This window comes from Phocoena sinus, chromosome 2 (assembly GCF_008692025.1).
Source record: "Phocoena sinus isolate mPhoSin1 chromosome 2, mPhoSin1.pri, whole genome shotgun sequence".
Taxonomy (NCBI): Eukaryota; Metazoa; Chordata; class Mammalia; order Artiodactyla; family Phocoenidae; genus Phocoena; species Phocoena sinus.
Genome location: NC_045764.1, coordinates 35044528 through 35068966, shown reverse-complemented (window position 1 = coordinate 35068966; position 24439 = coordinate 35044528). Strand labels below are relative to the sequence as shown.

The following is a 24439-nucleotide window of genomic DNA, read 5'->3' as shown; positions in this document are numbered from 1 at the left end:
CATTGAGGACTATGAGGACAGGTTCAGGACCTGCCCTGTACACTGGCATGCTCACACTGGCAAGACCAGAATACCCTGTCCCTGCGGGCAGATCTGCGCAAAAGGCCAGCTTCTAGCAGGTGATTGCTTGGTGAGTATGGAGTTGGAGCAAGGAGGTTTGTTGGAAATCATTAGCTGTGTCCTCCAGCTGGACAAAGGCTGTGCTAGGCAAGGCCAGGTCGGAGAGTGGGGATGTCAGGGTTCTGTGGCCTAGACTGTCTGTCCTGGACTGTCCTTGGGTGAGCATCACCAGTCTGTGCCCCAGTGGCTCTTTCTGCTTTGTTTACAACAGCAGCCAAACCTTCTTTCTAACTGACTCATTCTTTCTTTAATAGAAATGCCATTTTCAGTCTGACGTTGTCTTCATCTAGGGCCATTCTATCTCTTTAAGCCATGGATTCTTAAGTCTTAACCCCGGGCCCATGCGTGCCCCAACTGAGATTAATATTATACGCTGTACACACGTACATTTTATGGGGGCCAGGGGGCCTGTGTGAATAGCTTTGATCAGTTTCTCAGAGAGACTTATAAACTCCTCAAAATTAAGATCTACTATGTTAGGGTGACCTTGCATGTGCCTGTCATTTACTGTGCATTGATTTAATTCTCTGGGGAACTGTATTTGCCTGGTTTCCTAGTTCTAACGGGGTACCTGTAGTTGCAGCCCCTTAAGATGAATCTTGCTGAGGCCAGAGAGCCCAGGGTAACCGGAGGAGCCCTCACGGCTGGTCTCGGTACCAGAGTAAAGGTGCACGTAATGACAGGATTCCAGGACACAGCCATCCAGCTCTAAGGCTCTCCCTCCCCGTCATTGTCAGTTAGTTACTTGCCATGTTTCCAGAGCTGCACCTTTGGCTTTACAAGCAGTGGAAAGTTGCTAACCCCCAAGGTATTATTTTTCACCCCTTGGAAGTCCCTGCAGTGTTTGGCCTACGCAGACTTTTGAAAAATCCCTCCAGCCTCCCAGCTGACTCCACCCACAAATATGTGAGTTTTCTGGCAAAACACACCTCCCATCACAGAACAGGCGGCGTTCTCTGGCTGCAGCAAGGAGAGAAGCAGAACGGAACTCTGTAGTTGCCAAGCCACAAATGTCTAGAGTTTCTACAGCTCTACACCTGCAGAGGATTCTCAAAATAGATCTGACTTCTATTAAGAGAAACCTCAGCTTTTAACATTATTTCTAAATTTCTTACTTCCCCACAATAGTTTACAATTAGGCTTTTGGGGCGACGAGCCATTGAAAGGACTGTGGGGTATTATTTGCCGTCGTAAGTCAGGGACTGGATTCAGTGGAAACTGTTTTCGTGAGTGAAGCCTCCAGCTAAGATCATTAAGCTTGTCTTGGTTTATTCTCTGGCCAGGCCCAGTCAGCGTGTGTGCCGTCTCTGACCACTCCTTGACTCTTGCAGTCCCTTGGACCCTGTGCTGTGCCCCCTCAGGCCCGCGATGCAGCTCGGTGTTGGCAGTCTTCCTCTGGCTCTCCCCCCCACCCCGCCGCCCCCGCCGCTTCAGCTCTTACTAGGAATGGGCCCATTTGGTCTTGCTTTACTTGGCAGTCATCCCCTATGGCCTGCACCCCAGGAACTCATCAGGAGGTCTTTCCTTTTCAAAATAAACACCTCATTTTGAGTTATGTGCCATCTTAAATAAGCCTGCAGTGAACTTACTGTGTTTTCTTATGGGCAGAAGTCATAGCTAACTTTGCTTTTTATGGAGATTCATCTTTTTAAGTGAAGATGAAGTAATGATGAAGTTGATGAAGGGTCGGAAGACTTGGGTTTTACAGACAGATCCGTCACTGGCTAGTATATGACCATAGGTGAGTCCCGTGTCCGTGCTACTCTCATGTCTAAAATAGGAAATACACTATATGAGTGGAAGAAGGGACCTGGGCTATCATCTAACTCAGCCCCATTTGATAGAGGAGGGCATTATAACATTTACAGACTTGAATACTGCTTTCCAAAATTACATTTTCATATTGCAAACTGAGATTACATTATTACTGTCAGTCAGTGGCATGTATCAATTTTTTCTCTTATGTTTCAGTTACCCTTAAAATGTTTTCTACTAAGCAGAGCAGAGTGAGCTTATCTATTCATACCTTTTAGACAGATTCATAGTTCTTTGTTATAGCCAAATATGTTTTATTTAAAGCATGTGGTATAGATATCAATAGTGGTTGTCCCTAGTCACTCTTATATATTTCTAATCATGATATTAAGTAAAAGAACCTGAGAATCTGCATTTCTAAGGGTTAAAAGTTCTAAGTTATTTGCGAGAGTTGTTTGTCTTATTCTTAAAAAAAAAAAAAGTTTCTTCTAAAAACGAGAGGGGTAGGGAGTTTAAACTGCACCCTCTCTGCCACCTTCTGGTAAGAAAGGAAAGCTCGTCTGAGGAGAATGACCAGTAAATATCAAGAGCTGCATATTTTATTTGTTCGTGTGTTAATGCTTAGCAAGAGCATTGTTTATTCTATAATTTCGTGTTAGGTGTGTATTGGGTTGCTTGTTTTTCTTATTCCTTAAGCTCATTAGAGGTGCAGCTGATCTGGGTCTCTGCTCTAAAATGTTCTTGTGTGTTGGGCTCCTCTTTAGTCTCCAAGAAACTCTCTTGGCCCACAGGTTGGGATGAGGTTAAGCTAGGAAGATGCTTTGGAAAGCAGTTCGGCAATTTCCCTCAAAGTTAAACATTTGACCCGATAATTCCACTCCTAGTTATATACCCAAGACAAATGAAAACATATGTTCACACAAAAACTTGTACCCGAATGCTCATAGCAACTTTATTTCTAACAGCCAAAAAGTGGAAACAACTTAAATATCCATCAGCTAATGGATGGATAAAGAAAATGTAGTATATCCATACAATGGGGTTTTATTTGGTCGTAAAAAGGAATGAAATATTGATACGTGCTAAAACATGGATGAATCTTTAAAAATGATGCTAAGTGAAAGAAGCCAGACACAAAAGATCACACAGTGTATGATTACATATCCATGAAATGTCTAGAGTAGGCACATCCATAGAGACCGATTAAAGGCTGCCAGTGGCGAAGAGGAGAGGAAAATGCAAGAGAATGAAGAGTAATGACTAATAGGCACGGGTGTCTTTTTGCGGTGATGAAAATGTTCTGGAATTAGATAGTACTGATGGTTGCACAACTTTATGAATACACTAAAAAAAACACCACCACCAAATTGTATACTTTGAGAGGGTGAATTTTATAGTATTTAAATTATATCTCATTAAAATCATAATCTATTAGCATGTAAAGTTAAAACTTACGGCACAATCATATATTTTATTTATGGGTGTATGACTATATGGCAAAAATATGCAAACATTCATGGGAAGGACATATACCAATGTCAGGATTGTTGGTACTCCTGGGAGAGAAAAGAAGAAAGCACAGTTTAGGGACAGAACTTTAGCTGTAGGTGTAATGCTCTATTGCTTAAACAAGAACTAAAGCAAATAAGGCAAACTGCTTTCTAGAAAGTCTAAACTTTCTAGTGATATAGATTTAAGCCCTACACCTCTGTCATTTCTGAGTTCCCCATTGATAGGAGAGGTTGGGGGAATAAGTAGGTAGAAGGTACAAAGCTGAGTGCACACAGTGTGTGTACAAGCAGATGGTGGGAAGCAAGGGTCTAAGCAGGTAGCAGCAGGATGCTTGGTGCTCCATGAGATGAATAGGGAGAAGGTAAGCCATTCATACCTAAGAGATGCTGGTCAGTTTCAGAAGAAACATATTACATAAATTTAAAAGTATCTTCTTAATCCAGAGAAGTTTTTAGGCTTAAGATGCTGTGAAATATACCGAGAGTTTTGTTGATGTCTAAGTGAATTATTAGCTTTCTTTACTGGCTTTAATGATTTCCCTTACAGGGGAGGACTTTGAGAAAATTTTTGTGGTGCAATAAGATTATATGCTTAAATTCCTGAACACAGCCTCATGTGTCTGACAATTATTTTCCCCCGACAACTACTGGTTGACATTATGCAGTGTGGAACTCAGTCGCAGTGATTTAACATCTTTAAGTCACAAATCCCTTTGACCACCCCCCACGCCCCGCAAAAAACTCTCTCTCCAGAAAAATACATTTACCCACAACATTTTCCATATAACTTTCAGAATACTTAAAGTGAAAACCTGAGGATAATCTGCTTCCTCTTGTTTTATGAACCGAACATTTTAGTGCTTTTGACCATATTCTAAATTAAAGCTAATTTACTTTGCTTCATCTCTAGTTTTTGAAATGTATCCCCTATTCTGTACTATGTTTATCTCTTATTTACACCATATACAATCCTTGAAATAGCTAATTTTTTTATAGTATGTTTAAATGCTCTTCTCCCACTCAAAAAGCCTATCCCCCCTCCCTTGTTTTTCCTACGTCTGCCTATGATAAAGACATTTTCTCACCATTCTCCTCTCTGAACCCTATATTCAATCAATCAATCAATCACAGATGGCTGGAAATTCCATCCATCTTTCCATCCATTTAGCAAGCATTCACTAAGCATCTACTAAGCCCAATCTGGTTCCTTAGTGTACAGAGATGAATAAAATCTTGTTTTTCCAGATATATAGACAAGGAAACTATGATATAGCAAATGCAAAGTATAAGTTTTTATGAAGCCACATGGAGGAGAGAATAGTTAAGGCTCCCAAAGGATCGGAGAAGGTTGACAGAAGAGATGACACTATAACCAGGCCACTTGGAACAAAAAGGAAGGCCATTTTTGTTGAAACAACGTATGTGCGAAAGCACAGAAACATGAGAGCTCCGGGCTTATTTGCAAAACCATAAGCAGATCCACGTGACTTAAAGCAGAGGGTGTGAGGGAGGTGGGAAGAGGTGGGTTTGGAAGTACACATTGGGACCAGATTGTGAAGGGCTTTTAATGCCACGCTAAAACCCTTGGACTTCCTTTTATTGGAGGCGGGGAGGCAAAAATTTTTTGGTTTTATTCTTTGGCTCCGCTGCACGGCACGTGGGATCTTAGTTCCCTGGCCAGGGATCAAATCCGCACCCCCTGCATTGGAAGCGCGGAGTCTTAACCACTGGATCGCCAAGGAAGTCCCAAGAAATGTTTTAAGTAGAGTGATGGTATGACCCAATCTGTGTTTAAAGAGAACGTTCTGTCTACAGTATGGATGCAAAGTTGGGGGGAAAAGAAACTGCAGAAAGCCATAAATTAAGCTCAGTGAAATCGCATCGCTGGTCATTGATTGGATTGTGGAGCCAGGCACTCAAGGTATTAAATTAGGATTCCGTGCCTCTGGAGAGCTTATCCAAGAGAGAGCAGGCGTATCAAGCAGTTAGCAATGGATGTGTCATTAATTGAGGATCTGGGACACAGTCGTCCCCAGGCTAGGGCTGGGACGTTGGCACAGAGGTAAGTCAAACATGGAGAGAAACTACATTGCAAAGAGCTAAGGATTATATGCTGACAGGCAGCATCTCAGTAAGAAACATATTAAAAAACCATCAACACTCATCACCCCAGATAACAATCGGCTCGCTACTGTTTGAGCCGATTGAGTACCTAATATGTGTCTGCTTGAATAGGCTATGAGGTGGATATTATCTTTGTGTTGCTAAAGAGTAAACATGCTCAGGGATGTGCAATTACTGTTTTTTTAAAGATTTTTTTTTTTTTGATGTGGACCATTTTCAAAGTCTTTATTGAATTTGTTACAATATTGCTTCTGTTTTATGTTTTGGTTTTTGGGCCACGAGGCATGTGAGATCTTAGCTCCCCGACCAGGGATCAAACCCGCCCCCCTGCATTGGAAGGCAAAGCCTTAGCCACTGACCGCCAGCGAAGTCCCTACGTGCAGTTACTTACCTGTGTGTATATATGTAATGAGTGTGGCAGCTAAGATTTAATCCCAAGTCTGTGTGACTCCAAGGGAACTGGAGGGAGAAGGAGGCTCTGGGCTTGAGACAGCAGAATGGGCACCCAGGTGGTCTAATCAGAGAGGAGAGTGTCAAAGCAGAGGTCTGAGGCAGGACTTAGGAAGTGCTGCAGCTTAGGGACAAGGTGTCAGAGGCTCAGGTATGAGCAGCAGCCAGTGCCCTCTGGAGAACTGTCCCATGGTGGGAGGTCTAGGATCCAGGCAGAGTCCACGGAGAGGCTGGCCTCTCGCCAGCGTGTTAGGCCAGAGGTCTACCGGAGTGTCCCCCCTCTGTCCCCAGGAGGACCGAGGCCCCACCTTGATGCATGCCTCGCCCATCACTGCAGTAGCAGGAAAGGAACATGGCGAGTCATGCACCATGCGGTAGTGACTCCCCACTGCCTCACCTAACCCTTGATATACTTGCCCCAGACCTCTTTGTACTCATACTTGGATTATGTAAAGCAATTGTCTGTTCTTTGAAGATCCACTGAAGATTCTGAATGCTCCTAGGAACATGATTTTCTTCTCCTTTGATCCATCTCAATTTCCTAGTTGGAGGAAACGTGAATCTCTACACAGTCAAGAAGTAGAAGGAAATGCTGGCATAAGGTAGCTAGAGGGCTTCCCTGGTGGCGCAGTGGTTGAGAGTCCGCCTGCCGATGCAGGGGACACAGGTTCGTGCCCCGGTCTGGGAGGATCCCGCATGCCGCGGAGCGGCAGGGCCCGTGAGCCATGGCCGCTGGGCCTGCGCGTCCGGAGCCTGTGCTCCGCAACGGGAGAGGCCACAACAGTGAGAGGCCCGCGTAACGCATAAAAAAAAAAAAAAAAAAAAAAAGAAAAAAAAAAGGTAGCTAGATGTGCAGAATGAAAAACAGAAAGGGCTATTCAAGCACCTATCAAATTTCATACTTACTGCAAAAAAACCATGTGCTTGGGCTTCTGTTTCTGCAGAGACTGAGTCCCGCCTTCTCTTGAAGCATTCAGACCACAGCTCTCGTGGGCCAGTCCTGTCATCAGCGACACTTCTTTCCTCCCCAAATATCTATTCCCCACTCGTGTCGTCAGTCCCACCAATATGTTTCTCTGCCCTGAAAACTTAACGGACACCCAGCCCTGTGTTAACCTTCACCCCTTCACATTGTAAAAACAGCTGACCCACAAGGCCTTTTATCATGTAATTTCACGTTGTGTCCATTTATTCTCTGTCCTCCAAATAACCATGCACCTTTCTTCTATGCGCCATCAACAGACCAGTGGAGAAACCGAGTTTCAAACTGTAGGTTCCATGGAGCCTTGTCAGGGACCCCAAACTTACCTTTCAACCCTACCTATCCTCTCCCACAGCATAGAGTACAACTAAGAGACCTCCACGTTTCTGCAGTTTTGTGAATTGGACTTCCTTATATATACATAAAAAAAGAAGGTTAAGAATCGGCTCGCTACTGTTTGAAAGCCACTGGTTGGAACACTAGAATAGGGCTTATGACTCCCAAACTAATATATAAGCTCTCTGCCATGATAGCTTTTACCCCCATGGTTTTTTCATTACCACAGTTCTGATATGAAGACGCATTAAGCCCACCTAAACTGTAATGACTCGGTCCTGGGGGAGCCTGCTGGATGCTGACTCCGTAGGCAGGGTTCCTCCTGGGCTCCTCCTCTTTGCTTTCCAACTTCAGGTCTTCTCTTGGTGATCTTCTGAAGCGTAGGTTTCTAATGTGACAAGTTGCTTCACTCCCCCGGGTCTCCGAGTGGTGCCTGGGGTGGGCCCTGTGTCCTCTTGGCTCCTCAGATGCTGTCGGAGCGGAAGCCAGAGTGGTCGGTGCTGAGCTCCCCAGACCTGTCTGAGATCTGCTAGGGAGCAGTTGGGGAGCTTTCCTTTAAAGGCCGTAAGAGGCAATGCCTCAAACCAATCGTATCTGCTTATCTTGTTAGAAAGGCCCTACTTGCTCTCTGCCCCCCAGGGGTCTCAACTTTAGGTCTTTTATGCTCTGAGATCCCCTGGACATGGATGGAGAGCTCAGGATAGCTGTGGACTCTGGAGGAATCCTTCTCGTGTTAAACACACAGCACCATCAGAAGCCCTCGGATGACTTGTTTATCCACGTTCACTCCTCTGCCCTAATTGTGCCTTCCTAGAGAGAGAGCAGGGTGCACAGGACCCACAGAAGGTAGGGACTTGAGGAGAGGAAATTTAGTTGGAATTCAACCTCCAGAAATTTTAAAAAGCTTCTCGGTACAGCCTGAAAAAGGCATTCAGGAACTATTGATGTTAGAAAAAGAGTCACTGTCAGGAGAACACCCCACATTAGGGTGCGATAACAGAGGACTGGAATAGAATTTCAGCATCTTTAGTAACATCCCAATTTAGGAGCCCCTCTGTTTCTTCTTATTTTTCATTCATTTATTCCCACCAGTTATGTATTTGATAATTGAATACCCATGTGTTCATTTTCATGACTGACAGACAATCTGCTCAAGCCATTTTATTACCATGGGTAGTGTCAGTTCAGGCCTAGGCCTGGACATCACCTCCGACCCCACCCCACCCTGCCCTGAGAGAGTCTGATTTAATTTGTCCGCGGTATGGCCTGAGAATCAAGGTTTTTTAAAGCTCCCAAGAAGATTCTAATGTGTAGCCAAGGTTAAGGTTAAGAGCCAGTGCTTTAGCCAGTAACTGGGGCCAAAGTGTCTCCTGGAACTTATCTCAAATGTTATCTCAAAATGAGAGACTCTTCCTCAGGAAACAGTGGGTAACAAGGAGTGAACCAGAAACTGGGGTTAAATGGCAGAGCCGGGGCCATGCTCTGGGCTCATTCTGAAGGTGGAATAGGCATGTCAGCATGTTCAAAGGTCCACAAAGGAGCAATCAGCTTCAGTGTCAGAGGGGGTCATGGAAGAGTGGCCTTAAGGTGGCTCTTTAAGAATTAGTAGAAACTTTCCAAGTGATAAAAGAGAATAGCAACTAAGTCCCTAGTGGAGAGAAGGCACGTAGAAAATCTTAGCGATTACCCACAGTGAGGTGAGAACGGTGAGGTTCCCGGGGCCGGAGGATGAGCTGTTGTGAGCAGTGGTACCCGTACATTGAAGGGCTTTTGTGCTTTTCTTCTCCAAGAAGTGTCAAAGCTATGGAGCTAGGAAAACCGAATCTTACTCCCCATCACTCCTAAGGAGAGAGGAACTGCTCAACAGGGTAAGTGGGGCAGCTCAGAGACACAAGAGAAGCGTCAGTGCCTTGAGGGAGGAGGAAAGGGAGCCTTGGGGAGTCAACCAAACCTTGAGAGATCACCCCGGGAGCTCCACTGACAGCAGCCCACACGTAGTTCCCAGGGTTTGCTGGTGGCCGCAGCAAGATCAACTTGTAGGTCATGGTGTATGACTTCCAAACAAGCCATACATTGAATGTAGCTTTTAAGGAACGTATCAAAGCTCTTTGTCGATCCACGTCCCAACGTTACACTGATAGATGACCAAAATTGATGTTGATCAGGAAGGGCCTCCGAATGTCCCAAGATTATCCCCATTTGAGCTGCTGTTGAGGAATTCCCTGTGCTGGGGTCAGTGGTTGTCACCACTTGTAAACTCCAGCATGCATCCCTGCGCTTGATTTGCACCAGCTTTGGCTTTGAGTCTTGTTCTTCAGGGAACCACTGGAGGTTTTCGGTTTTCAGGTAATATATAGAATAACTCTCAGGGGTCCTTTCTAGCCTGTAAACGAGACCCCAGAGGACACTATCCAGCAGTGAACTGTGTAGTGCTTGTGAGATACGACTGATGGAGTTAAAGAGAACTGCTCAGTCCCAAGCCAAGCAGGAGTCCAGGGTTGCTGAGAGGTCAGGGCTGACCACACCAGGAAGAGGACTTGCTGGCACCCTTCCTCTATGGCAAAATAAACACGTTTTAAAGACCTTTGAGGAAAGACTCTGGATTATGGAATTGGGGCTCGATGCTATGACCCAGATTGTTTCTAAGGTCCTCAGATCAAATTACTTGGGGACCTGATTATGCCCATCTGTTAACATAATTCTACTAAAGAGGAAGTACTCCCGTAGCTATTCAAGAGAATTCTGTGAATGGTAAAAGCCAGAGCCTTATATCTGGAGGAAGTTCTGGATACAGCCTCATTGAAGGATAATCTTTTATATCCAAAAAACATAGTTACATATCTATTGCCAAAAGAACAAAAGGGTATGCAGTTAACTCAAAAGAGGGAAATGCCTTGCAAAATGTACTGCATTGTGAAGACTGACCCACCAGTCAAGAAGGGTATGTACCTTTTGTGCTAGTAGCTTTGAGATATTCTCTTCGACACTGAAACTGTGAACTCTTGTTCATTTGTTTCATCGATTAGTAACGACTCCCTTTGTGCTTTGCCTACACTGTGTTCAGTTTGCCTCTAATCTTATAAACTGGCAACATCATTTCTTCCCATGCCCTGGAGGTGACTAGTGGTAGCTTAAATGTTCAGTTTTCATCTGTGAAAAAAAGACAGTATGAGTGTTGAGTAGCTGGAGGAAACAAACCAATGAACAAAACATACAAGTGTAATATATGTGATACATTGATAGAAAAAGCTAGCATTTTAGAGCAGTCTGAAGAGGCCAAGGATTTTATAGTATAGAATATTTCATGAGCCCTTCAAGGGTGAAGGAAATTTGTCTTTAAACAGTGACGATTTTAAAGACACCCCAGAGGTGCAGACTTTTTCCAACACGTGTTTTTCACAGCCCCTCCAGATCTGAACATTTTTCCCATAACATTTGCCTTTCAAAAACGATTTCAGCATTGTGGAAACAGAACGTTGAATATTTCAGAGCTGTAAGTCTTGGGGGAAATAGCCTGTCTTTGAGGTTAGATAAATAAGTTTAAACTATTTCTGACATTTTATGGCTGTTTCAACATTTGTAGGTTTGAAAGACCATAAAGAATTCCATTTGAGTTTCCTCTGGCCTCTGCGGTTCTTTGAAAACATTCACAGGTGCAATGATGCTCTAGGTGTTGAGTTGCAGGGTCAGCTCCTTTCCTCAGCACTGGAGACCTTTGTCCCCCCCTTTACATCTAAAAAGTTGCCAAGTTTAGTTTTGTTTTCTGAAATTCCTTATCTGTGTAGAACACTACTATCTGTGTAAGCTCAGTATCATACCCTTGCCATGTGGAGGTTTAGGTTTAAATTGTCTCTGGCCCCTGTCAGTTCCAGAAGGGTTTGGAGATTCCAAAGCCTTCTGGAAGTGACTTCGGAGAGTTCTTGGGGGGCTTACACTGCCCTGGACCCTCTGCTTCTCACTCTCTCTTGCACCGACCTGGTATGGTCTCTCTTTTGCCCTCCATCAACCAAGGATGAAAAACTCACTTCCTTGACTGGTTTCTGCTCATAGGACATCCATTAATACCAAGCATTTGGCAAGGTTTTCAAGCAAGGCCGAAGATGCAGGGGTCATGGCAATGGCATGTCATGACTCAGCCCTTCTTCTCCCTGTTCTCCTTCACCCTCAGCCTTCTTGTCCTCACCCCTAACCTCCTGGGATCGCCATAGGAACTTTAGATTCTTCTCTCCCTCTTACGCAACCCCTGCCTACAAATGCATGCATCTAAACCTTGCAAGATATTCTGAAGGAGAAGCATCACCCTCTTTAGAAGACAACCAGAGGGACTTCCCTGGCGGTCCAGTGGTTAAGAATCCGCCTTCCAATGCAGGGGACATGGGTTCGATCCCTGGTCGGGGAACTAAGATCTCACGTGCCGCGGGGCAGCTAAGCCCGTGCGCCACAACTACTGAGCCCGTACACCTAAGCTAGAGAGAAGCCTGTGTGCCGCCACGAAGAGCCTGCGCACTGCAGCTAAGACCCCGTGCGGCCAAAAAGTAAAAATAAATAAATTTTAAAAATAAATATTTTTTAAAAAATGAAATGAAAGAGCTCTAAAGCTTAAAAAAAAAGAAAGAAAAAAGAAAACCAGAGTTATATACTGTAGATCAGAACAATTTCTCCGACCTGTAGTTTGTTCCATTCAGTTTATTTCAACACTCCTGCTGTGTGTAATGCACTGCTCTGGGGTTCCTGAGGTCAATCTGCATGTCTCAGCCCTGAGGAAACTCACTGGCTGATGGTTGCCTGAGGCCTCATACGAAGTGAGAGGCCCATAGAGTGTGTCTCCTTAGATTGCTGAAAAAAGAGGCCGACTCCCGAGAGGAGTCTTACCCTCCTTGTACTCTGCTGAAAGCCTAGCGGTGGGAGAAGCTGATGTTCAGCATTCCAGCAAAGCTAGGACCCCAGCACCTAGAGGAGTGCGGGCACATAGTAGGCACTTCCAGAGCATTCAGTGGGTGTGATGGATTCTTGTCTGCCTAAAGGTGTAGGCAATTGTTGGTGGGGGGACAGTCTGAGTGGCAGATGTGTCGTCTCCTACACCAAGTGATGTAAGCACAGGCACGGGAGACTGAAAGCAACTAGGAAGTCATAGAGAATCAGAATAACTAGTGACCAAAATGGACTCCAAAAAGATCATGCTGGGAGGTTTCACTTTTTTAAAACATTTCCGCTGAACGGTAAGTTCTGCTGAGATGAACCGCAGAATTCCTGAGCACAGCGTTCACACCACCATCCTCACCAGCCCCTGCCCTGCATTTCAGAACGACTGAGATGGGGTGCCTTCAGGGAGCACCCTGAAACGGGAGCTCATTCCCCTCGTGGAATCATCTGCAGCTCAGACTTCGGGTCGGCTGAACTGCAGAGGCTCTGGAGGTTGTCAGGAGCCCTGCGTAGCCGGAGGAGCCTGGTCTCTCCGAGCTGGTGCGGCCAGAGCAGGATGGCACTGCAGGAATTGAGACTGCGCCCCCTAGATGCTCGAAGGTGACGTCCTTCCCTTAGGGTCTCAGCCAGCCAGGGGTGTGAATGCAGCAGAACCTGTTTCCTAAGGCCTTGAGGACGGGTGAGCCCTGTGACAGGCAACAACCCCAAAGTCAAGTCCTCCTCTACAGCTGCCTTAGCTTAGGCTGTTATACCAAAATACCACAGACTGGGTGGCTAAAACAACAGACATTTATTTCTCCCAGTGTTGGAGGCTGGGAAGTCCAAAGTCAAGGTGCCGGAAGGCTCGGTGTCTGGTGAGAACTCCTCCTGGCTACAGACAGCCATCTTCTCAGTGTTTCCTCACATGATGGAAAGAGAGAGAGATCTCCACTATCTTCCTTTTTTTTTTTTTTATAAGGGTACTCATCCCATCATGGGAGATGCACCCTCATGAACTCATCTAAAGCTCATTACCTTCCCAAAGCCCCGTTTCCAAATGCCACCCTATGGGCGGTTAGGGCTTCAACAGATGAATTTGGTGGTGGAGGTGGGAGGAATGAAGCATGAACATCCAGTCCATAACAAGAGCCTTGAGCGCTTTTTTTTATTATTATTATTATTGGAGTATAATTGCTTTACAATGTTGTGTTAGTTTCTGCTGTACGCCGAAGTGAATCAGCTATATGTATACATCTCTCCCCTCCCTCTTGGACCTCCCTCCCACAGCCGCCCCCATCCCACCCATGTAGGTCATCACAGAGCTCCGAGCTGAGCTCCCTGTGCTATATAGCAAGTTCCCACTAGCTATCTGTTTTACACATGGTAGTGTATATATGTCAGTCCTAATCTCCTAATTCATCTCCCCCTCCCCTTCCCCCCTCGTGTCCGCATGTCCATTCTCTCTGTCTGCATCTCTATTCCTGCCCTACAAATAGGTTCATCGGTACCATTTTTCTAGATTCCACATATATGCGTTAATATACGATATTTGTTTTTCTCTTTCTGACTTACTTCACCCTGTACGACAGACTCTAGGTCCATCCACGTCTCTACAAATGACCCAGTTTTGCTCAACATCACTAATTATTACAGAAATGCAAATCAAAACTACAATGAGGTATCACCTCACACCGGTCAGAATGGCCGTCGCCATAAAGAGCCTTGAATGCTTTCAATTCAACACACTCTTCTGAGCACCTCCTACACGCCCAGCTGACAGCAAGGAGCTCCCAGAAAGATGCGATACTGACCATGACATAACGTGGTCAATGCGATAGTGTGCGCACGAATACAACGCTGTAGGAGCTGGGAGGAGACAGGCAGCTCAGTGTGGGAGGTCCCAGGAGGTGTGACCAGACCCATGAAGATGAAAAGGTAGGAACATTCCAGAGTGAAGAGCATGAGTAGGACAGCTGGCATGCAAGGGCAGGCTTGCTGCAGGACACGGAATTGGCTACAGTCTGAGGTCTGTGCAAGGAGAGACCTGACAGGAGGGTTGGAAAGTCAGGCTAGGAGTGTGGCTGGAGCTAAGTGATGTGGAACTGACAATGCCAGGGCCACGAGCTTCTGAAGGCAGTCAGGGCCCAGCACTTTGCTCCCTCTGACTTTGCATGAAGAATTGTTGGCCCAGGAGTGGGATTGCTGGATCATACAGTAGTTCTGTAATTAGTTTTTTTAAGGAACCTCCATACTGTTTTCCATAATGGTTGTCCCAACTTACATTCCCACCAATGGTGTAGGAGGTACTCAATACTCTATAATGACCTATTTGGGAAAAGAATCTAAGGAAGAGTGGATATACATATATGTATAACTGTTTCACGCTGCTGTACACCTGAAACTAACAGAACGTTGTAAATCAACTATCCTCCAGTAAAAAATTAAAAAAAAAACAAGAATTGTTGGGAAGTGGGGAATCCAGCTAAGAGGTTGCTTCAGTAACTAAGGCAGGAACTCTGGCCCTGAGCCACAGCACTGACCGTGAGAATGGAGAAGAAGAGATGATCCAGGAACATCCTAAGTTAGAAGTGATTTTTTTTTTCTAACTTGGTGGCAAATGAAACATGGAGGATGCAGAGGCGAGATACGGGCGTGGCTCTGAGGCTTCGAGGTGGGGAGGTTGGATAGATGCGGTGCTGAAATGATGATGCGGAACAAGCCTACAGGGAGCTAAGAGGAGAGGGAGAACAAGTTTGCTGTGGGACTTACTGCGTTTGAGGCACCTTTGGGACTCGCGGATGGGAGACGTCCAGGAACTGTTGGTGTTGAACTCGAGGGATGGGTTCAGGTTGGACAGGCAGACGTGGGCATTGTCAGCATAGGAATGATCACTGTGTTCTTCAAAGCTGATGCGCTCGGCCAGGTCGGCTGTGTAGAGTGAGGAGGAGGAGGTCGGGCCACATTCTGCTGTGGTCTCGTCCTCCTCACCGCAGACTTCTTATCTCCGGCATTTTCTTTTGGAATACGATGATGCCAGTTTGTTCCCAGAAGTGCGTGCTGCTGTGGCATTTGGCCATCTGGGTTGTTTTCATACCTACGTTTTTAGTCCAGACGCCCATGGTTACAAGTTTCAGAGACCCACCTCGAACTGGCTCAAGAAAAATAGAGAAGTTACTGGCTCTGGAAACTGAAAAGTCCTAGGGTGCAGCTAACTTTGGACACATCTAGATTCAGGAACATAAATGATTTCATCAAGAATCTGCCTCTCTCTGGCTCTCAGCATTTTTTTTTTCTGTTTTTTTTTTTTTTGAGATGATAGAGGCAGATCACGTAGCGCCATATAAGCCATCATAAGCACTCTGTTTTTTATTCTGAATGAGATGGAAGCCATTGGAGGAATGACATGATCTGACTTATGTTTTAGGAGAAACACTCTGGCTACCATGTTGAAAATAGACTAGGGAATCAAAGAGTGAAAGGAAGGCCAGTGTGGGAGCAGTGAGAACGGTTAGGAAGATTTTGCAAATTCCAGGTGAGTGAAGCCACCTTTAGACAGCCTGACCTTGACTCCACTCCCCGCTCCAGCTACTGCCTCATTCCTCAATTTCCATCATAGCAAAACGCCTCGAGTAGTTTGTACAGTCTCCAATTTCATCTCCCCTCATCCTCTCGTGAGCTCACTCCAGCCAAGTTTATCCACACCACTCAACCTTCAGAGCTGTCGTCAAGGTTACCAACAGGCCCACCATGTAAGTCTGTGCATTGCCAATTCAGTGGTCAATCCTCAGACCTTTTACTTGGCCCTTTGACAGTGACTGCATTTGACAGTGGCTATTCCCTCCCTCCTTCGTGAAATACTTTCTCATCAGCTTCTGGGAAACCACGCTCCCAGTTCTACACCCACCGTATCGCCTGTTCCTTTTCAGCCTCTTCCACTGGCTTTGCCTCACATCTCTGATCTCTAAGTTAAGGTACCTCAGGACTAGTCCTCAGACGTTTTCTGCTCTCTAGCTGTACTCACTCCCTCATCGATCTCATTCATGCTCAAGGATTCAGATGTCATCTGTATGCTGACAACTCCTAGATTTGTATTTCCAGCCCAGACCTTTCCTCTAAGCCTAGGTGAATAGATCCAAGTGCCTGTTCAGCATCCCCCAGTGAATATCAGATGTTTCAAACCTAACTTATCCAAAACTGAATGCCTGAGTTTTGCTCCCAAAATTGCTTCTTCATGGAGTTTTTCTCTGAGTCTCAGAGAATGGCAGTGCCTTTATTTCAGTTGCGTGAGCCTAAAATCTTGACATCATTTGTGACCTGCATTTCTCTCTGACATAACCCTCTATCCATCAATCCCCCATTCCCCAGAGAAATCCTTCAAAATATATCCACCTTCAAAATATATCCAGAATCTGAACATTTCTCACCACTTCAGTTGCTACCAAGCTGCTCCAACCCACCATTATCTCTAGGCTGGATTGTAATCACAGCCTCCTCACTGGTCTCCCTCTCTGCCCTTGCCCCCTACAATCTACTCTCAACGTAGCAGTCAAAGTAATCCTTTAAAATCAAAATCACACAACTCTTCAAAGCCTTTAGAGTAAAAACCAGAGCCTTACAATGACCTGTAAGGCTCTCTATGATCTGAGCCCCCACCCATTTCTCTGACCTTGCTCACATCCCTGTAGCCACAGTGTTCTTTTATCTTTTTCCAAAATAAGAGAAGCATGCCCTGGAGTCTAGTCTGATGAAGCCTAGGGGACTGCTTCTCAGAACAGTGCTTTCAGATGCAGACTATATATTATAAAGAAAACCAATTATAATCAAAATACAGATATCACAATATTAATAAAGCAAGTATGCGATCTAATAATATGTTTCTTTACTAATGCATTCAATTGAAAAGCTAACATTCAACCAATAAATACCATAGTTTTGAAGTAGTGATGGTATAAAAGATATTGTGAGATATCTGTAAGAATTATAATGTGATATGAAAATATCTGTGATTTCCGTTGGCTTCAGCATCCAAGGTACTGCTACCTTGGGTGGTTGCTTATGTTCACAGTTGATGGAAATGCTAAATCTCAGCTGGAGTAAGTGGAAAGGTCACAAACCCCTGAATTCCGTCTATGGACCTACATGAGGTTCAGGGACCCCATGGTAAGAACCCTGCTTCAGGGCTGAAGCGTGAGCTGTTCTCTCTGCCTGGAGTGCTCTTCCCCGAGAACCCCGTGTGGCTTGTTTTACCTTGCTGAAGGGCTTTAGAACACCTCTTTTCAATTTAGAATTGACAGCACTGTTGCTTGCATGCTTCTTATGATAGAGGCATAATGAATAAGCCCATACATGTGAAGTGCTTCAGGGTCTCTCACTGCAAGAGGTTTTATAATTTGAGAAAACGCCCCTTAATTGGGACTAGTTGCAGGAGATAAATCTGAATATCCTTAAATTGTAAAATATTTTCAAACTTAGTGTTGCTTTAAAAAATGTTCAGTTACTCAAGAGAGAATGACTTAGCAGAGGCCTTAAAGGAATTCCTTTAATTAATAACAATTTAAATTCACATATATGGAGGCTAGTTAAGTGTTTAAAGGGATTTCTGAAATGTTTTACATTTTTCGCCTCAAAATATTTACGGAGGTTATTTTCCTCCCAGCTAATACCACCCTTTTCTAAATTACCACAGATTCCAAAATAATAGTGTCTGAATTTATGAAGATTTTTAATAATAGAGTCAGCATTTTATCTTTGCCATTTGGAAGAGAACGCTGGCGTGAATAACCAGGAAGTCATGCTGACGTATATTTGGGATATAATTTTCTTCTAATAGGTCCATTCCCTAGTTCACTCATTCATGCATTCAGCAAATATTCATTTGTCTACCCTTTGCCAGGCGCTATCCTCACGATCTACTGGAGAGGTGAGAGATTAATGCAGTCATAATGCTCAAGAAGAGTGCTGGTCATAGGAGGTACATAATAAAAGTGAGTTGAATAAATATATAAAGTGACAGGTGGGTGGATGGATGAACGGATGAATTTATCTCTCACATATCCTTCAGCTGAAAGGAATCCCAAGAGAAATTTAACCTAGTCTCTCATCTTTACCCTTGACATTTTTGAGCAGTATGGTCTGAGGCTTTCAGGAAACCGCAGATTTACTTCTGTGGTCTTCAGGCAAAAAAGAGGGAGACCTGATTTGCTCTTCCTAATGTTACCCTTTGAAATAAAAATAAAGTGTGTAAAAGAGATACCAAGTATAGTCAGCACTGGGAGCAGAGATGCTGGTTGGGATCTACCTTGATGGGCCAGGAGGAATTTCTGCTCATTAGAGCTCTGAGTCAGAATGCTGAGGTTAGGCGGTAAAAATGGCATTGAACTAGCACTCAAGAAGCACAAGAGAGCATCCACTGCATCACCAAGGTCAGTCTTAGGTAGTGTATGTGCTGTGTCCCCAAGAAAATCTAGAAAAGCAAGATGATCCATTGGTTGTTCAGTGGCATGTTTTTCAATCTCCACATCTGTGTGATTTTCCAGGTTTCCTCGTGAAATTAACTTCTAGTTGCATGGGATATCTTTTTGCATCCCTTCACTTTCAGTCTGTGTGTATCCTTACATCTAAAGGGAGTCTCTTGTAGGCAGCATGTGGATGGGTCTTGGTTTTTCATCCATTCAACCCCTCTGTGTCTCTGTGTTGGCTTCTATAGAGATGAAGCAACAACCTTTTCCAGTTTTGAAGGAGTAGCCTCATGCAGGAGATGAACCTTGTCATTCAGCTCTGCCTCAGCTCCTGTTTGTCTCTCTAACCTTTGTGCTTGTCCAAGCAGCCTACTATAGTAAGTCCCCTGCATATGAACGAGTTCCGTTCCAAGAGCGCGTTCGTAAGTTTAATTCGTTGGCCAGTCCAACAGAGTTAGCCTGGGTACCCAACTAAGACAATCGGCTATATAGTACTGTACTGTAATAAGTTTATCATACTTTTCACACAAATAATACATAAAAGACAAACGCAAAAAATAAAGAAAACATTTTTAATCTTACAGTACATTACCTTGAAAAGTACCAGGTATATCACTGCTGCTTTTACACTTGCTTCCAGACATCCTGGGCCTGAAATAAAGATGCTGTACTACTGTCCTCTATACAGTACTGTACAGTAAAGTACACAAAGGCATGACCACTTGTAGAAGATGCATGCGATGTGACAATGTACTCTAGACACGTGAACTAACTTACATGATTGGACACGCGAACGCACGTTTGCATCTTGGAAAGTTTGCAACTTGAAGGTTTGTATGTAGGGGACTTACTGTATGTACTTAATAACTCCTCATAGTTGAGGATGTGCTAAGACCTGTCAGTGTCTCAAACGGGAGGCTCTCAGAACCTAGATTCAGGCTGACTGCAAGCTAGACCCTCAGGATCAGTTTTTCCTTTAAGTATGTAGATATATACAGTCCTGTGGGACTGTTAAGTGTAACCCCTGATGCCCACCAGCGTCGGAAGATTTGGAGGGGTCCCCTGGGTGGCAGCTGCTGAAATCAGGGCTCCAAATGAGTGTGTAAGTTCCTTTTCTGGGTTATAGTGGTGAGCTGGCGCGAGGCGGAGGGAGAGTGCCAAGGGGTGCTACGTTCTACAGCCTACATTCCTTGAAAGCAGCTCTATAGGCCACTAAATGTGAGCCAGACCTGAAGCCAGCCCCTCAGGCCAAAGCTCCAGGACAAGCAAAGAGACCTCCTTCGTAGAAAGACTGGGGGTGTGTTTCAGTCCGTTGTCTGTGCAGTGCCCTGGCGGTGATAGCCTGCCAAGAACTACCTCTCTGATTGCCACAGTCCTGTGGGACCCAGGAATGCAAGCCGCCACCCCCCGCCTCCTCCCTACCCTCCCACCCCTCCATCCCACCGCTAACCCTACACCCACCCCTTCCAACCCTGGCCAACAGAGCCACCAGATCAAGGAGCATCCCTTGGGTGGCAGCCACAAAAACCAGGGTACCAGATACAAATGAACTTACTTACAAAACAGAAACAGAGTCACAGACTTAGAGAATGAACTTATGGTTAGCCTGGGGAAAGCGTGGTTGGGGGGGAGGGATAGATGGGGAGTTTGGGATTGACATGTGCACACTTCTATATTTAAAATGGACAACACACAAGGACCTACTGTATAGCACAGGGAACTCTGCTCAGTATTCTTTAATAACCTAAATGGGAGAAGAATTTGAAAAACAATAGATGCACGTGTATATATAACTGAATCACTCTGCTGTACACCCAAAACTATCACAACATCGTGAATCAGCAATACTCCAATATAAAATAAAAATAGAAACAGGACACCAGAGGTAAAAAGCAGGGCACTGGATGCACGTACAGCTTGCCTGCAGGAAACACTGGCACCCCGGAGCATGGCAGAGGGTGAGCATGAAGACAGCTCCCACCCTCAGAGGTCTCTGCGAGGGATCACAGTCAGCCCCAAGATGCATGTTTAATCAGAATCCTGCCCCTCGGGCGCAGTCATGATGCTTAGCTAATAGGCCTCCTTCACAGAAAGAAGGAGGACCTGGGTCTGTGGCCTCGTGCTGTGCCCTGGGGGGTGGTACCTATTTAAGTACTCTTTCTCCATTGGCCACAATCCTGTGGGACCCGCAAGTATAAGCCCCATTGGCCACCAGAGCCATGTGATACAGAAGTGTCCCCTGACAGCAATCACAAAAATCAAGGTGCCAAATAGGAGTGTGAGCTCTTTTCTGGGTGACACCAATTATTTAAGGTCTCAAGGGACCAGGAACACAAGCTCCCCTGTCCTCCAGAGGCATCCGCAGGTGGCAGCCACAAAAATCAGGGCAGACTTGTGTAAAAGCTCTCTTCTGGGAGATTCTGAAGCTCTGGAGCACAGCAGAGGGAGAGCATGACAATGGCGCCCACCGGTCCTCGTCCCCGCAGGCTCCTAGGAGTATGTGTAAAATTCGACACCTGCCTCTCAGGCTGCAACATGCTTATAAGAATTTATCATGCAGGTCTGCTCCTCCTCTTATTTTCCCTGTTTCAATGAATGGCACCACCCTCTATCTGCATGTCATCCTTAAATCCTTTTTCTCCTTCACTCCCGCATAGAACATCAGTCACCAAATCCTACTGATTTTTCTTCTTTAATATTTACTAAGTGAATCTATTCTCTCCAGATCCCTCACTCCCACCACTGTTTCAGCACTCTTTGCGTCTCACCTCAATTGCTTCCGTAACCACCTAAGTGGTCCTACTGACCCTTGCCTCCCTCGTCCCTGTTTTACATCACATCCAGAACGATATTTCTGAAGCAGCAATCTGATAGTTTTAACCACTGCTTAAAAGAATGAAACTATTTCCTATTTCCTTTAGGATAAATGCCACCAAACTCCTTACTGTGGATAATAAATTTTCATTTTATGGGTACTTGCTGACCTACTGTAGTCATCTCTCCTCACTCCTACTCCATGTACTTTAAGCTCCAGTCATAAAAAAGCAATTTATGATTCCCCAAATGCACTATATTTTCTTTTGTGTCTGTGCCTTTTTGCACGCTGTTCCCTCTAGCTAAAACAGTCTTACCACCACATCCACCCCCTTCACCTGACGTGTTTCTACTTGTCCCAAAGTATTAGCTTAGATGTTCCTTCATGGGAGAATCTTTCCCCTCTCTCCAGTCTGCATTAAATACAGCTTTTACGTGCCAGTGGCATCCAGTGTTTACGTTTATCATAAGCCCTCATGTCCTTTTATTGCAATCATCTGTTTCCCTCCAAAGGAGGGAATTAAAATTTAAAAATTAAGGCTGGGACTTCTCAGGGAGCTTGGAGAAGGCACTCAAGAATCAGACAGGTTAAGCCTACCCCATTTGTTGACAATCTTCCATCTTAAGATCCTAGAAGACCACAAAATTAAGGCTTCTAAAATCAAGTTTCTTAAGGAAACTTAGTTCACATATCCTTAGCGCCAGCATAAAGTCTCACATATAATAAGCACTTTGTAAACATTTTTGAATGAGTGAAATAATGGTAATGGTTTATTTCATCTCAAAATATATATAGTCAAAGCTGTACTCAAAGGAAAATTAATAACTTTAAATACTTTAATTTTTAAAAAATCCAATTAAAATAAATATTAGCTCAAAGGTTTAGAAATTTCCATGTGAGTTAGAAACAGAAGGAAATTTCTTTGATTTGACAACAGCTAACAGAAAGCAAACGACGTGCTTGAGGATGAAACATTAGTAATGTTCCCTTTAAAGCTGGAAACAAGGCAAATTTGCCTGCTGTAACATGATTCAGCATTGTTCTAGAGACATTAGCTAATACAATGCAATAGTTAATAGAAATTATAGGTATAAATATAGCGGAAAAAAGATAAAATTATCATTACATATAAGTGATGTGATTGTTTACATTTGAAAAACAAAATCATTTGAAAACTATTCAAAATAATAAACTTTAGTAAGATGATTAGATACAAGATAAAGACGTGAGTGTTCATTGCTTTCCTAATTGTCAGGAATAAACAACTATAAAATATATTTTAAAAGAGCCTGCTTACTATGGCCATAAAAAGTATAAGATGCCTAGGAATAAATCTATCAAGAAATATATAAGACCTACCTACATTGTGGTTAAAAGGTAAGTTCTGGAGTAAACTGCGTGGGTGTGAATCTCAGATCCAGTGTTTACTAGCTGTTGACCTTAGAAAAGTTTAACCTCTCCATGTGTTTATATTTGTAGAAGAAACTACAAAACTGTATATATGCACTTGTGATTAGCACTTCTCTGTGTATTTAGGTTCTGAGCTAGTTTTGACTTGACTAGCTTCCTCAGCTGTAAGACAGAGCTAACAATGACTGCTTCCCAGGAGTTGGGAATAACCGTGAGAAAGTGTCTCAGTGTTCATGGAGCATGTGTTTTGCCTCTTGTAAGGTGCATTGCAGATGTCATGATTAGAGCGATGCCATCTCTTTCTTGTCAGAAAGCCTTGCCATGTCTGCCATAGCCTCTCTAGCGAGAGCATTGCAGGAAGAAAGGACATCCTCAAAACCAGTAACCCTGCTGGATCACTGGAGGCTGCCCCAGCTCTTAAGAACAAAATGAGATTCCTCTTAGTTTCACATCCCACAGCCCAGCAAACGGCTAAGATTTCTCAAGATGTGGGGGAAGAAATTCTTTCAATTCCTCACGCTCCTCTGTGTCCAGAGATGTTGCTTGCAGTCTGCTCACCTCTACGTTGACCCAAACTTAAAATGCAACACTTCTTTTTGTTCCCTGAAATTATCCTTTCACAAAAGCATGGATGAACAAAATCTGCTTCCCTAAAGATTTTGTATTCCACCTGAAGGGAGGAACGTTGCATTGCCTTTTGCACAGCGAACCACTTAAACATCCATATTCGATATTTTTGTTTCCAAAAGTCTTTTTTGTGACAACCCACTGCTAGGAATTTCTGTGTCTCTGCCTCCACATTCATCCGGCCTGATCAGCTCCTCTTTTCCAGCCACTCTCTCGTTACCCCCATTCAACTTCAAATTTCTCTCCCTTCCCAATACAGAGCAAGCCCACCCTCTTTGGCTCCTATTCCTTGACTTATACACATAAACCAACCTGGTGCTCAGCAGACCAAAGCCCTTTGCTTCAGCAGCATCCCCCATCTGCCATAGAGGAGCTATAGAAATAGAAAGAGCCGTTTTTCCTATTATATGTGATTAAACCCATTTCCTGACTTGTGGTCAAAATGCTAAATGGTATTTGCATATGGTCCTGTGGCCCTATTCTTAAAGGAGTTTGCCTTTGTCATATTTGTTTTTCTTCCAAAGGTGTCCCTCAACCTAATGTAACTTGGTTGAAGAAAGGAGGATCTCTGAGTGACAATATTTCCTTGCTTTTCAATGGATCCCTGTTGTTGCAGAATGTTTCCTTTGAAAGTGAAGGAACCTATGTCTGTACAGCCACCAATGCTCTTGGAAAGGCGATGGCAACATCCATCCTCCACTTGCTGGGTAAGCGTCAAATTCTTGTTGTCCTTCAAGTGCTTCTATAATATGTACAAAGTAGGACCTGGTTTTGTTGATTCTGGGGTCAAGGAGTAAACAAGTGGACATTAAATGGTTTTAACTATTGCTGCCACTGTCCACTTACAAACGAGCACTAAATCTAATACTCTGTCTTACCAGTTCTTCTCTTAGAAGGTTGTGACTTTCTTGCTGTTCCTTCTCTGCCTAAGAACCTACATTGGGATATA

At 44.3% G+C, this 24439-nt stretch overlaps 1 protein-coding gene across 1 annotated transcript in view; it reads left to right on the top strand.

The window, feature by feature from the left end:
• Window positions 1-24439, top strand: part of ADAMTSL3 (ADAMTS like 3) — a 387063-nt gene that overhangs the window by 339025 nt on the left and 23599 nt on the right. The window contains 1 exon segment of the mRNA XM_032622232.1: window positions 24015-24197. Within this exon segment, the coding sequence (XP_032478123.1) occupies window positions 24015-24197 (183 nt within the window).